The 15,578-nt window shown below is 50.7% G+C and overlaps 1 protein-coding gene across 2 annotated transcripts in view; it reads left to right on the top strand.

Annotated features, from left to right (window-relative positions):
- NCAN (neurocan) overlaps nucleotides 1-15,578 on the top strand; it is an 80,799-nt gene that overhangs the window by 51,269 nt on the left and 13,952 nt on the right. For both annotated transcript variants that reach the window (XM_053296082.1, XM_053296083.1), the window contains exons 7-8: nucleotides 675-1,706; nucleotides 5,910-7,331. In XM_053296082.1, coding sequence (XP_053152057.1) covers nucleotides 675-1,706; nucleotides 5,910-7,331 — 2,454 coding nt within the window. The remainder of the gene's footprint in view (nucleotides 1-674; nucleotides 1,707-5,909; nucleotides 7,332-15,578) is intronic.

The following is a 15,578-nucleotide window of genomic DNA, read 5'->3' as shown; positions in this document are numbered from 1 at the left end:
ACGGAAATGGGATTTCAGTTTCCCTTTGAGCACACTAAATGTTATCGCTTATGCTGCTCGTACCATGGTTTGCAAGCTTGCCCTGGACCTGGTCATCCCTCTAGTGGCCCTCTTACAAGATCTGGCTGTCTACAGTTTAGAAACAGGATACCAGGTTAGACAGACCCTGGAAGGGTGCATCCAGGCAATTTCCTAAGTTCTGAGATGGGTCTGTCAGCAGCCGGAAGCACTAAATGGAGCTTCCACATACAGGGGCAGTCTATATCTGAACATCAAGTTCTGGGAGCCAGAGACGGAGAAGGACTGTTGCCTAGGAAGGCTTGTAGGCTTCCTAGATGTGTCTGGTTGGCCATGGGAATGCTGACCTGGATAGATGTTTGGCCTGACCTTGAAGCTCTCTACTTAGTTTCTTAGGAGAATAGAACCTCTGTGTTCCGGGGCCATATACCTCTGAATACCAGTTGCTGGGAGGAAGCCATGGAGGCAAGCTATTGCCTTCTTGTCCAGTTTGGGAGCTTCCCAGAAGTGTCTGGCTGTCCACTGCCGGAGGCAGAATGCTAGGTTAGGTGGACTTTCGTTGAGCTCCAGAAATGTGAATGTTAATAATTGGCACATCATTTCATGTGGTCTTTTGCAAACCCGGAAGGCTGTAATCTCTCCTCCATTCCCTGCAGCACGCCAGCCAGCCAGTAAACCTGGCGGGGCCGCGCTAGGGGATGGACATGGTCTGGGAACCCGTGAGCCTGTGGATCAAGATTCAGAAGGCAGCCACGATGCGGGGATCGAGAACGTTTTGGTGGAGCACGAGGCAGATCTGCCCACGCTGGCCCAGAACGAACTCTTCCGCAAGGAGAGTGAGGACTCCGTCATGTCGGGGGACTCCAGAGAGTTCCCCAGAGACCCCTACAGCCCCTCGCACAAGGTGGCCGTGCCCTTGCTGGAGGAGGACGAGCAATTGCACCTGGTGACCCCTTTCCCAGAGGAGAGAGAGATCTGGCAGGAGAAGACAACGGCGACGGAGGTCCTTCTTTTAGCCGGGAAGGATCGGGAGGCTTCTCCGGGCCCACACTCCACTTTCTCCTTGCCAGATGTGCCCGATGAGGACCCACAACTCAAAACAGTCGATGAAGCGCCAACCCATGAGACGAAGCCGTCTGAGGATGGCCAGACAGCCGTCGCTGAAGAGTCGGCCAGCATCAGCCACACCCCGGGAGAGTTGCCTTCGGTGACTCAGCTGGACTTAGAAGAAGTCACCCGTCCCGAATACCCAACCTGGCTGCAACCGACAACCGATAAGGTGGCCCCACGTGGGACTGCATCACCCAGTCCACAGCATCCGACTCGTACCCACTTCCCTAAGGGGCATCCTCCGATTCCCACCTTAGACCCTGCCTTGACCCACCGTGGAAAGCACCCGGCAGCCACTGCAGTGACACCGGCTTTTTCCAGCCTCCCCGAATCGACCCGGAAAAGCATTTATACTGGACTGAACGGGCGTTTCTTTCAGCAGCAGCGAGAAGAACCTGGTGTTGAGGGGGGTTCGGAAGGCAGGACTGCACTCCCCACCACACCCCCCATCTTGGCCTTGGCGATACAAACGATGACGGACAACTCCATCGAGGCCTCGGCCAGGGCCGATCCGAGCCCCGCGTCGGCTCGAGGTAGCGGCGTGAGCTACTCCCTCTCCAACGAGGTGGAAGGCAACAGTAAGTATATCTGAAGAGCCATTTTTATTTCCTTTTCTTTGACCAAACGCATCACTTGTGTTTTAATGGAGTATCTCTCACTAGTAATGTTTAATGTGTAAAATCGTATCGTTCACTTGATTCTGAGTGTCGCTTAGGAGTATTTTATGACCTCATTCTGACTATCCTTTCTCTTGCCTCTGGGTTTATCTCGCACAGTTTCTATTAAACGATTGCAAATTTCCTTCTGTGGGCTCCTCTTCCTTCTCTACAGAAAACTCCGACTTGAACCAGATGCTGGTGGGGACAAAGAACTGGGGAGGCCATTGCCTGGGGACCTCCAGCGGTTCCCTGTTGGAAACAGGGTGCTGGACTAAATGAACCTTTGTTCCAATCCAACAATGCCACTTCCTTAGGTTGTTCAAAGGGTCTGTTGCCAACTTTTAGCTGTGTGACTAAACAAACCCTCCATGATACAAGGCAGTCTACCTGCAAATAACGAGTTTGCTGGTGACAAGCAAGCGCAGAGGTGCACCTAGGTAATTTTTGGAGCCTGGCCCTAAAGACCTTTGGAGGCTCCCCTCTCCTGAAAATTAAGCATTATCATGCCCGGCCGGGCGACCCACACCACCCAGGAGAGACAAAACAAGATTTGGGGGCCCCCAGGGTTTGTGGAGGCCCTAGACTTGGACCCTGAAGTCTAGGGGAAAGAGCACCTCTGAGCAAGAGAGGAAGGCAATCGTGCCCTGCTTGTATGAGCTTCCCAGATGCTTCCAGCTGACCACTCTTGGAAACAGGGGTGTGGGTCTAGATGGATGTTGGGTTGCCCTTATGCCTGCAACTTGCTCCCAGATACACTAGAACAGGGCAAGGACAGAGGCTGGATTTGCTTTTAGAGCATTTATCAAGATCTATGGGTTGTGAAGATTAAAGCAAACATCAGGGCAAAATGCAAGACCCATTTCTCTGGCACACCGAGAACAAGGACATAAAAATCATGGCTGGTTGTGCTCGTCCATTAGCCAAAGCCTTCAGCCTGGCAATCCTTTCACCAGGGCCATCCAAAATGACACCAAGACTTTTGCAGCAAGCTTTTGAGTTCTGCACAATGCTTCATCAGGCTGGATGGTAAACCAAGCAAGAAAGGGAGGCAGGGAAAGCCAGGTAATAGCTAGGGGTGTTTAAATAGAGCAGTTGGAGAGCATGCTGTAAAGCCGCTGGAGGAGATCCTAGCCCAAAGCAGCCCCCCTCCCACACCTTTTCCAATTTGGGACACACACACACACCGTAAGTCTTCCAACATCATGGCCCTAACCAACAGCCATCTCCAAGTCCTGGCTGCCACCCAGTTGTGCTGTGGGGCCGTCAGCACCAGTTCCTGTGTGTGTGTGTGTGTGTGTGTGTGTGTGTTGCACTTGTGTGATGCACTGCACTTACGCACACTGCCTCCTGAAAAATGCTGGTGCCAATTAGGCGAGCCGCCAGAATCTCAGCAGAGAGGAGTTATTTGGCAGAACTGTCTAATTTTTGACACTGAGGGTTGCCCCGAGAGTTTTGCAAATCAGACCCGCAGTGGGTGATGCTCAGAGGATGAAAATTCAGCCAGCAGACCACTGGGCCAGTGTGCACGGGGCGGGAAGAAGAAATTATTCTCCAGCATCGAGGGGGGAGAGAAACAATTTGCAAGAGCCCAGTGCAAGGATGTCCTGACGTAGAATCTTTCACGGCCCTCCCTGGTGATTGAATTTCCCCTCTTCCATTCTTGTCTCTCTGGTGCACTCTGCCTTGCACTCCAAATCACCTTAATTCCATCTTAATTGGTAGAATTTTTAAAATGAATTCTGGAAAGAATTGGAACAATTCCACACAGTTTCCGATTCAGTCGTATCTTCTCCCCTCCACTGCATCCCTGAAATGACCCAGGATAAAACGCCGTCAAAAAAGCCACTTGATGCAATCATATGTATCAGCGCTTTACTGATACGCATTCTCTGCATCGATAAAATGCCTCCCCAAAGAATCTCAGATAGCCACATGCCCAATCCCCCTAAATGGCCTTTTTTTTTTCTTTTTTGCACACCCACCCACACACCCACACACAGTTATGCATTTTGGTCACATCAGCGAACAGAAAAGATAGGAACAAATGGAAAGAATGCCACAGCAAACAGGACATTTTCAGGGCGCTGTATAAAAATTGGAAATTAAACCGCGCAACAGAAGACCCCTGACGTGCCGGTTTCATGGTGGAAAGATGACCAGGGAATTCAGGACTCCAAAATCCAGAGGGGAATTGCGAGGATTCTGGAAGCATCTATAGTCAGGAGAGATCACTGTCTGCCACGATGGGTGGAGTCACTCAGATGCCTGGGCGGAAGCAATAGTTCTGGGAATCTTGGGGCTTACGGTTGTCAGTCTGAGGGCCCACTGGCAAGTAGTGCAGTCCCTGGTCCGGAGCATCTGGCTGTCCTCTGTTGGATACAGTATACTGGGCCAGATGAACTTTTGGTCAGTTCCAGCAACAATCTCCTGGCAATCCTGTGGACTGTTACAACATTCTGAGAGCTGAAAGAACAGCTCCGAGTCTTCAACGCCTGACACCTTTTCTTTCCTCCAGCGCATCCCTCCCAGGACACGCGCCTTTTCCCCTTCCAGGCATTCAGCCCATCAGTGGCCAACTCCCTTGTTACCATAGAAACCCGCTCCCTGGTTCCCTCACCATCGGCTCACCCCATTTCTCTGCCTCCGTCATCTGGTGCACAGCTCAAACTGCCAGCGAGGTTATCTTGGCGATCCCCTCTCCTTTAGTTCAGAGGGCCTTCGCAGCAAGGATCCGCCGCTAATGAGAAGGCAGTTGCCACGGCAACCACACCAGGATGCTCCCTGGCACTGCAACCCATTTTCCAGTCCGTGTGATAAGATCCTTCCAAGGAGATGATGTGACCGATGATGGAAAGTGCCGTTCCCAGAGCTTATTAACAGCCAAACAACCTGGGCGATTCAGAAGGGCTTAATGAGCAGGCAATACTTAGAAAGGGTTAGCACCTCCTATTTATTCTGCAATCCTTCCCTAATTTGCATGATGCATTCTGCATTTTTAAAAATTAAGAATTTTGCGATAATTCTTCTCCCCCCCCCCTTGGGATCTCCTCTTTCTAGCTAATAGAAGCCTTATGCAGTCACTTGTCTTTGGCTTCTGAGCCATTTCAGCAACCAGCGCTCACACTACCAAGGGTATCTGTGCATGAGGGCTAGAAACGTGATCTGGTTTATTTTTGAAAATCGAAAAGTGGAGACTTTCAGGAAAGCCATCGCTGCCTATACTTTTTTAGATGCTGGCACAGAATGTGCATGCACACACAGCTCCTTTGCAGGGCAAAGGTTTAAAAAATTATACTTACTGCTACCCTGAGATGCTTTAAAAAACAAACCTGAGGGGGCGGGGCTATCAATACTATTCAAATAAGTAAAGATGCAATAAAAATATTGAGTAACAACCACACTAAAGTTAGACATGAAGTTAGACATAAAGTTAGTCCCACTGAATTGCACGGGGCTTAAAATGATTTACGATTAAGTCCTACTGAAAAGAATGAGGCTTAAGTTTGTCATGACTTAAGTTAGTCAAAGTCTGCCTTTTTAATTCAGGCTTTTGGCCAATGAAAAAGCTTTTTGTCCCCTGCTCTTTTTAATTTTTTTAGCTGCATTTGTCCTGCTTTTATGTTTATATTGAATTGTTTTTCTCTTGCTGTTAACCACCCTGGGGTCTTAGGACAAAGAGCAGTATCTAAACATAAATACAGGAATAGACAGACTTCTCTCCTTGATTTCAAAGGTGCTTAGTCATGACTGAATCAGTCCAGGTATTGCCCACTAATATTATTTACAATTACAATATAAATCACCTCAAAAGATTATACAGTTGTTGGCTTTTAAGAGGAACAGGGCTGATTGTCTTTTTCCAAAGGCCTGTTTTCCAAGGCAGAAGTTTCCAGCTTTAGAAAGATGTTTTCCAGATGTTGGACTACAACTCCCATCATTCCCAGAAACAGTAGATGGAGGGGTATGATGGGAGAAGTGGTCCAGCAGCATCCGGCAACCCAAGGGTGGGAACCCCTGTTGGAAGAATGGTTGAAAGGGGCCACTGTGCTGGGTTCTCTCCTCTGGGACCCGCCATCTCCCTCTCGCATTCGTCTTTCATTAACCGCTTGTGTCTCCGTGCAGGGTTGCCGGTGTCCGAGAATCAAGGCCCCCAAGAGATGACCTTCCCTCCTGCCTCCCGTTCTGGGAAAGATGCCAGTGCTGAAGAGACTGGCCAAGGACAGCCGATCCCCTCTGCTCCCGAGAGCCAAGAGTGGACGACGGGCCCAGAGCCGGGACATTCCGAAGCATCCTCCCCATTCCCAACCAATGGGCTTCTCCAGCCCCAGGAGGTTGCCGTGACAACAGGAGATGCCGCCAGCGACGCCCCCGTGGGGACCAGCATCCGTGGCGACTATCCTCAGGGCCTGATGCCAACTGGGGGAAATGAAGACGGGTTCTCCGGCCACGGGATTGCCACCCCAACGCCACCGGACGTGCCCTCCAGGCCCGAGTTGCCCCGGCAGCAGCCTCATCCTGATTCGGGGAGCGGGGGAGCGGATTATGACTCCCAAGAAACCCAGGAGAAGGCCGTGAGCTTTGTGGAGACAGAGGAAGCCCAGCCTCACTTCCTGGGAGAAGCCCAGGAGCTAACGGAGCCGGAAACCCCAAATTCAGTGAAACAGCAGAGAGAGAGACAGGTGCTGGATGTAGACGCTGGAGAGGAAGCCATCTTGGAAGAGGCCGGCCGAGGTCCCGAGGAGCTGGCGGAGATGAGAGGGCAGAAAGCCGTCACCCTCGCAGCAGGAGATATTCCTTCCCCAGCACCAGAAAATGCTTACCCACAAGTGGCCAGACTTCTCGCCAGGGAGCCTGAAGCGTGGCCGGTGGCCGGCGGCATCGAAGACGATCTGGAGGTCACCACCCCTGCAGGACACCAGGAAGCCGAGAAGAACGCGGCCACCTCACCTGGGGAGAGCTCCTCTGTGCTGGCTGAGGCCCTGGACTTCTCTGATCCCACAGGCTGGTGGGAGGCGGTAACTCGGAGCCACCTCCAAGAGGGCGTGGTAGGCCAAATTAGCCAAGAAGATTCCACGCTGCCTCAAGCCGTGAGCACGGTAGGGCATGGCCTTCTTCACCAGCAAGAGGGCGCTACCACCCAAGACTTCAGCCCCGGAGCAGGTGGCCATTTTGCTACCACCTGGTTGGTCCCAAACCTGGAGGCAGGCACCAAGAAGGACGAGTTGCCGATGCCGTGGAGTTCGCCCCACGGGGGATCACCCCAGCCTCCTCAGAGCATGTCGGGGCCTGTCCACGCTCAACAGCCTTTGGAATTCTCCACCTCGGTTTCGGTCCTAAGCTCAGAGCCTTCCACCCATCCCAGCGAGGAAGTGTTGGATGCTGGAAGCAACGGTGGGAGCTACCTTCCCACGGCCCCAGGAGAGCCAGGAAGGTTCCTTCCGATGGAGGCTGACAGCGGGAGTGGAGAGGAGAAGGCAGAAGGGTTTGCTGTGGAGGGGGTCCCCGAGGCTGTGTGGGCAGAGGAAGCCAACGCCAGCATGCTGGGTAAGTGCCATTTAACCCAGACCTGACCCCTGCAGTGGGGGGAAAGGGTGAGACTTTGGGACAGAACGCTACTGCGGGACATAAGGACAGCTCTGCTGGATCAGGCCCAAGGCCTGTCTACTGGCAGCATCTCCACGATCGGGCTGAGAGAAACTCCTGCCTGCAACCTCGGAGAAGCCACTGCCAGACTGTGTCGGCAATGCTGAGCTAGATGGACCAAGGGTCTGACTCAGTATATGGCAGCTGCCTATGTTTCTAGTCCAGCCTTCTGTTTTCCACAGTGGCCTGCCAGATTAATTATTATTAATATCAATATCAATATTAATATTAAATTTATTAAACCGCCTCATCCAGAAGCTCTGGGCGGTGTACAACTTTTAAAAAGACATAAAAACACACAATTCAAAACACAGTGCTAAAAACTATCTAAATACAATATATACTGTACACCAGCGGAGTATAGTGGTTAGAGTGCTGGACTAGGACCGAGGAGACCCAAGTAGGGATGTGCGAACTGGTTCGAACCCATGGGTGCTCCACAATAGGGAATAATGGGCTGGTCCGAGTCCCATTATACCCTATGAGAAAAAAAAAATAATAATTTTCAAAAATTCATTAAAAATCGTACAAGTGTCCGATTGGTTTGGGGTTTGGGTGGCAGGTACCCCTGGGTGCCAGCTACCAACCTACCAATTTTGGGGTGTCTGAATCAGTTTGAACTAGTTTGAATCGGTTCAAATTCGAACTGAACCAGGGGGAGGTTCAAACAAAACCAAAACCGAACCACCCCCTCCTGGTTCGAACCTGGTTCAAATTCGAACCGAACTGGGCAAACCGGTTTTGTGCATATCCCTAGACCCAAGTTCAGATCCCCATTCAGCCATAATACTAGCTAGGTGACTCTGGGCCAGTCACTTCTCTCTTAGCCTAGCCTACTTCACAGAGTTGTTGTGAAGAGAAACGTAAGCATGTAGTACACCGCTCCGGGCTCCTTGGAGGAAGAGCAGGATATAAATGTAAAAAATAATAACAACAACAATTCAAAAACAATTAAAACAATTGTTTTAATTGGAACCCCACAGACAAGAGCTGAGAGAGGCATGCCCTTTCTCCTGTTGTTATACAGGTAACCAACCCCAAGCCATGCAGTACTCAAGCTAGACCAGCCCCGATCTTGACTTCAGCATCCCAGTCTCCCTCTCTCCTGCGGCTGCTCCCCTGCAACTGTCATTTAGAGGCATGTTGCCTCTGTGGCTGGAGGTGGCCTATAGCCCCCAGACTAATAGCCATTGATAGCCCTGCGCTCTGTGAATCTGTCCAAGCCCCTCTTAAAGCCATCCAAGCTGGTGGCTGTCACCACATCTTGTGGCAGAGAATTCCATAGGTTAATTATGTGTTGTGTGAAAAAGTATTTCCTTTTGTGCTTCAGTTTCATGGGATGACCCCTGGTTCTAGTGTTGTGAGAGAGGGATAAACATTTCTCTCTCTCCACTTTCTCCACACCATGCATGATTTGATAGACCTCTATCATGTCTCCCCTCAGTTATCTTTCTAAACTAAAAAAACCCAGGTGTTAAGAACATAAGAGTAGCCCTGCTGGATCAGGCCCAAGGAGGCCCATCTAGTCCAGCCTCCTGTTTCACACAGTGGCCCACCAGATGCCGCTGGAAGCCACAGGCAGGAGTTGAAAGGGGCCTTCCCTCTCTCCTGCTGTGACTCCCCTGCCACTGGTACTCAGAGGCATCCTGCCTTTGAGGCTGGAGGTGGCTTATAGCTCTCTGACTAGTAGCCGCTGATAGACCAGTTCGCCTCCATGAAGTTACCCAAGCCCCTCTTAAAGCCATCCAGGTTGTTGGCTGTCAACACATCTTGTGGCAGATGTATTGTGACACCTTGTTGTAACCTTGCCTCGTAAGAAAGGTGCTTCAAGCTCCTGTTCATCTTGGCTGCGTTCTTTATTTTATTTATTTTATTTATTGTTAAATTTGTATGCCACCTTTCATTAAAACAATTCCAAGGTGGTTCACACAAAAATTAAAACAAGACTATTAAAATTAAACAATTAAAATATTAAGCTAAAATATAAAAAGATAGATCTGACTAAAAATATTTAAAATACAAGCATAAGATAACCATACAAAATACAAAGATGCAGCAGCAGAGATGATCATATAAAAGCCTGGGTAAAAAGCCATGATTTCACATGCTTTCTAAAAACTGCGATGGAGATCAAGGAGTAAATAAGCACCGGGAGAGGATTCCAGAGTTCTTGAGCACCTTTTCCAGTTTTTTAATGCCCTTTTTGAAGTATGGTGACCAGAACTGCTGGACTGCCCTCCAATTTCTCCTTGATCTCCAATCCCTGCATACTGTTAAAGGGAAGGAGAAAGTACCTCCGTGGTAAGTGTTAGGAGAGGAGAGCTGGTCTTGTGGTAGCAAGCATGATTTGTCCCCTTAGCTAAGCAGGGTCCACCCTGGTTGCATATGAATGGGAGACTAGAAGTGTGAGCACTGGAAGAGATTCCCCTTCTTAGGGGATGAAGCCGCTGTGGGAAGAGCAGAAGGTTCCAAGTTCCCTCCCTGGCAGCATCTCCAAGATAGGGCTGAGAGAGATTCCTGCCTGCAACCTTGGAGAAGCCGCTGCCAGTCTGTGAAGACAATACTGAGCTCGATGGACCTGTGGTCTGACTCAGTATACGGCAGCTTCCGATGTTCCTATGTTGTTGAAAGTGTTGAGTCAAATGTGCAGCAGCTGTGAAAAAGACAAATTCCATGCCAGGGAGCATTAGGAAGAGGACTGAAAATAAAAATGCTAATATCATAATGCTCTTATTCAAATCTATGGTGTGGCCACACTTGGAGTACTGCATACAGTTCTGGTCACCTTATCTTAAGAAGGATATTGTAGAACTGGAGAAGGTGCAGAAGAGGGCAACCAAGATGATCAGGAGCCTGGAGCACCTCCCTTATGAGGCAAGGCTACAAAATCTGGGGCTCTTCAGTTTAGAAAAGAGGAGAATACAGGGAGACATGAGAGAGGTCTATAAAATCATGCATGGTGTGGAGAAAGTGGACAGAGAGAAATTCTTCTCCCTCTCACATCACACCAGACCCAGGGGTCATCTCATGAAATTGATTGCCGGGAAATCTAGGACCAGCAAACGGAAGTATTTTTTCACACAAAGCGTAATCCACTAGTGGAATTCTCTGCCACAAGATGTGCTGACAGCCAACAACCTGGATGGCTTGAAGAGGGGTTTGGATAACTTCATGGAGGAGAGGCCACCTCCAGCCTCCAAGGCAGGATGCCTCTGAGTACCAGTTGCGGGGAGTAACAGAGGGCATGCCCCTTTCAACTCCTGCCTGTGGGCTTCCCAGGGGCACCTGGTGGGCCACTGTGTGAAACAGGACGCTGGACTAGATGACCTTGGCCTGATCCAGCAGGGGTGATCTTATGTTCTTATGAACCCCTGCTTTGCATGTAAAAGGTCCCCGGTTCACTCCCTGGCAGCATCTCCTGGTAGGGCTGGGAAAGACTCCTACCTGAAACCTTGTAAAGCTGCTGCCAGTCAATGCAGACAGTACTGAGCTAGATGGACCAAGGGTCGGACTCAGTAGGAGGCAGCTTCCTATGTTTCTGTGTCCCCAGATCCATGTCACAGAGGACTGGGACTCCTGGTGTCACATGAACATACCAGGCTGCCTTTTTTTTTTTTGAGTCAAACCCTTGGTCCTTCTAACTCACTCTTGTCTACTCTGACCGGCAGCAGCTCTCTAGGGTCCTAAACCAGAGAGAGATCTTTGCAGCCCCAGTCTCTGGATCCTCCTCTACGCAAGAGGAGCTGCCATGTCGCAAATATTCACTTTCTCACCCCCTTCCTGGGTTCTGCTTCACCCCCAAATGCAACAGCAACCCAGGAGCCGGCTTGGATCTCTCTCCCCAAAGCTCTCCGTGCCGTTCAGGGAAGCATCCCATTCAATATTTATCATCTGCTGTTGCTCGTTGTAATAAACAGCCACGATGCTCCCGGCAACACAGGCTTTGCTCCCGAAGCCTTTCAAGTGTCTGGTGAAGAAATGGGCAAGCAAACAGAGAATTTCTTTTTTTTAAGGGTAGAAGCAATAAAACCAACATTGTTAATATTCAGCAGCGCCTGACTCCTCCAACAGGCACAAGTGGATGGGAGAAGAACGTGTTGCTGCTGCCGGGGCTCCAGGTGCAAAGGAGGAGGGTAGGGCTCTCCCATGCCTTCAGCAGCTGTGCAGGAGAAGGGATTCGATGTCTGGTATTGTTCTCCCTTAGGACTGCAGGGCTCGGGAAAGAGAGAGTGGCCAAAATACTCTCTTCCGCTAGGAAACGGTTGCATCCACCGGAGACTTTGTTCTGCTTAGCTTGCCCCAGGTGGGGTCGTTCGCCATAGGAACATAGGAAGCTGCCATATACCGAGTCCATCTAGCTCAGTATTGTCTTCACAGACTGGCAGCGGCATCTCCAAGGTTGCAGGCAGGAGTCACTCTCAGCCCGATCTTGGAGATGCTGCCAGGGAGGGAACTTGGGACCTAGATGCTCTTCCCAGAGTGGCCCCATCCCCAAAGGGGAATATCTTACAGTGCTCACACCTCTAGTCTCCCATTCAAATGCAACCAGGGTATGCCCTGCTTAGCTAAGGGGACAAGTCATGCTTGCTACCTCAAGACCAGCTCTCTTCTCTTCATAGCACTCTCGTCAGCGTGCTACTGAGGTAGGGGTCTGGCTGGAGACCAGAGTCCTCCCAGGTGAAATATAGACTTCAAACAGCTCTGAGGGAGAAGGAGAGTCGAGCAGGAGGTCAGGACCAGGGACAGCTCCAATGCGTAGAGACTGAGCTGGAAAGTCACTTCAAAGGAGGGGAAACGTTGTTCCAGCAAGGGTCTGCAGACCTTTATCAGTTGCTAGCTAGGTATGGGGGCTTGTCTCCACCTGTTCCCAGAAGAAGGCTTCTGCAGCTTGAAGGGTCTTGCCTAATTTTGTAGGTGCTGACTCTGGTGACCCTTGGGGGCTTCCGCCTCAATGGAGTCTTCCGAGTCAGAGGGCCATATCCCTGGGTTGTGGGTCCTGCTTTCTTGGATCCCATTCTGCAGGGGATTCCAGCAGATTGCAATTGCCCAGGCTCTGGGGACTCCCCACCCCGTCTCATTTCCTGAATCCCCTCAATCTTCTGCCTCATTTCTTGTGGTGGGGGGATCCAGCTCTGGAGTAATGACACTGTTGCATTAGTAGTGGAGCGTGCCCTGACACTGCATTTTCCGCATCACAAAAAATGGTAATGTGTTGATCTCTAGGGCTGCGTTTATGACCTTCTATCATTCTCTGGAATGTGTTTTGTGATTATATTGCGTTTTAAGGTCTTGTCTTTCCTTATGCTTTTCTGGTCATGTAGTAGATGTAGGAATATCTGTTCATGGGGTTGTCCCCGATTCAAATGAAACAGTGATGAATTTTTGTGCCTTAATTCATGAGCTGATTAAATCTGTATGCATTCACACAAGAGAAAAAGCAAGTGTTGATTCGCAATAGGTGTCCTTGGAGAAGAGGCATTCTCCCTTCTTTCTCATGCCAGAGTGAATGCCTCTTCCTCATCTCTCACTCATTAGATGGAATGCCTCCTCTAAGATGAGACACTCCCCTTTCTCTCTCCCACAAGGGAACAACAAGAACAACAAGAAATATTTGCATACAGCTTTTCAACAAAAGTTCCCAAAGCAGTTTATATAGAGAAATAATAAATAAATAAGATGGATCCCTGTCTGCAAAGGGCTCACAATCTAATAATAAACATAAGATAGACGCCAGCAACAGTCACTGGAGGGCCAGTTACTCTCCCCCTGCTAATAAAGAGAATCACCATGTTTAAAAGATGCCTCTTTGTCCAGTTAAGCAGGGAAGGGATACCTCTACTACAAAAATGCTTGCGCCGTGACCCTTTGCTTTCTAAAACATTTGGAAAACTGAAGAATGAAGGAATTGGAAATTCCCAGGGATATACACATGTAGACTTAGCTCACTAGCCAGCGGTTATTTGTGGATGCCACCAGACCCCTCTGGAAATGGTCAGGGGAGCCCTCTGCTGCTACTCAGAAAGGATTCCTGCTGCTTCTTAACTGCTCAGAAATGGCAGTAGAAAGGAGCCCTCTGGGGAGGGGGCTGGTGGGTGTCCTGCCTGCCAGAGGGCTGGGGACTCAAGTGGATTTGCCGATGCCCGGAGATTCCCAGTTCCTCAGTTCTACTTTGGAAACAAGACCAGCTCATGGTCTTGAGGTCTTGTGGTTGCAAGCATGACTTGTCCCCTTAGCTAAGCAGGGTCCACCCTGGTTGCAGATGAATGGGAGACTAGAAGTCTGAGCACTGTGAGATCTTCACCTCCGGGGATGGAGCCACTCTGGGAAGAGCACCTAGGTTCCAAGTTCCCTCCCTGGCAGTAACTCCAAGATACAGCCGGGAGAGATTCCTGCTTGCAGCCTTGGAGAAGCTGCTGCCAGTCTGTGAAGACAACACTGAGCTAGATAGACCAATGGTCTGACTCAGTATATGGCAGCTTCCTAGGTTCCTAAGTACTGCAAAATCCAGGGAAAATTGAAGAAGGCCATTTTCAGAGGCATCTCTGCTTCCTGGGTGGATCCAAAGGTGCCCCCCCCCCACCCCTCGCCAGCTGCCACCACCACTCTGCCTGTTCCTTTAAGAGCTGTGTGGAAGAGGGAATTTCAGCCGGAATTCCCTTTCAAGCCAGGTTTTGGAAAAACTGGAGCGCGAGGGGAGCGGTTAAGTGCAGGCGCTGAGCTTATGGGCTGGGAGTCCCTGCTTGCTCTCTAATAGGTCCCCGCGAGACGCCTGCAACTCCGAGATCACGTTAATAGGGATCTGGGGTGCACTTTCTCTGAACGTGACTTCCCTGCAAAGCGCTTCCAGGCTGGTAGGGGGAAGAAGAGAGGTCCCCGGCGGCTTATTTTTCACCCTTTATTTTATTTTTGTTTCCCTGAGAGGAAGGCAAAGGCAAATCTGGACGAGCAAGTCCGTGCGCTGCAGGGGATGGCAAGACCATTTCAGGTGTTGCCCACAGATTCTCGGATGGCTTCGTCTCTGCGTTTTGCACTTCCGCATCCCAGCAACTCCCGCTGATGGGATCTCGGGTGGCAGATCTCGCAAGGGCCCTAGGCAGCTGTCGGCTGTCAGAGCAGAGGGGTGCTGGGTTGGATAGACCAAAGCTCTCGCTATGCATAAGGCCACCTCCTATGTTCACCAAAACATCTGTGATGGGGTGCAGAGCTTGCATGGAGATGGTCCCAGGTTCAAGAGAGCTGAGCACACAGCTGCTGGCAGTCAGTGTAGACACTCCGGGGATAGACCAAGGGTCTGACTCAGGGTGGCAGCATCATTGGAAATAGTCATGGCTCAGCATGGAAGCACCTGCCTTTCACCCAGAAAGACCCAGGCTCAAGCCCCCCGCCCGCCCCATTAAAAGGACGGTGGACAGCCTGACCTCTCTCTGCCCAGGACTGCTCCCAGCAAACCCTGCCCTAGATGGGCCCGATTCGGCATAAGGCGGCTTCATCGGGAGGAGATGCTCTTCGTCTTGCCGTGTTGTTTGTTTTTAATGGCTCTTTCTTGTGCTGAAAGGGGGCATTGATTGTTCCCAAGCCAGGCCACACTCCAGCTGTTGAGTGCTCCTTGGAAGATAAAAGCACTTTAAACAGGCGACCCCCACTTCAGAGAGGCGATAATGACGCCTCCACTCCGGGCACTGCACACGCTCATTTACCTCGCTGCTGCCAGGCGGAAAACTGCGGCTTGTTTCCCCAGAGACTGTTAGGGAAAGAGAGTCGCTGCTAATTACCCAGGAGGGAGCGGGGGGGGGATCCCTCTTTCACCCCCAAACCGCTGGTTTTTCCCCAGGGTGGGGGTGTGGTGTGAGAGAAAGAGGGAAAGTTTCTGGCGAGGGTAGGAAGAGGGCTTTGGGATCCTCGCTCTTCCGATGACTGGCAACATGAGAACAGATTGTCCAAAAGAACCAAGCATTTCTGCAGTAAGAGGCATCCCCCCATGTGAAAGAGGAGGCATGTTGCCTCCTTTGAAGAGAGGCATTCCGTCCTCTATGAGAAGGGGGGACTGCATCATCTCAGATGAGGCATGCCCTCCTCTGGGTAAGAGAAGGGAGACTGTCTCTCCTACACAGGAGGTCTGGTTAGTGTAGGAAGAGGGCTTTGGGATTC

The sequence above is a fragment of the Hemicordylus capensis genome, chromosome 2 (genome assembly GCF_027244095.1).
Source record: "Hemicordylus capensis ecotype Gifberg chromosome 2, rHemCap1.1.pri, whole genome shotgun sequence".
Lineage (NCBI taxonomy): Eukaryota > Metazoa > Chordata > Lepidosauria > Squamata > Cordylidae > Hemicordylus > Hemicordylus capensis.
This window is presented reverse-complemented; position numbering and strand designations above follow the sequence as displayed.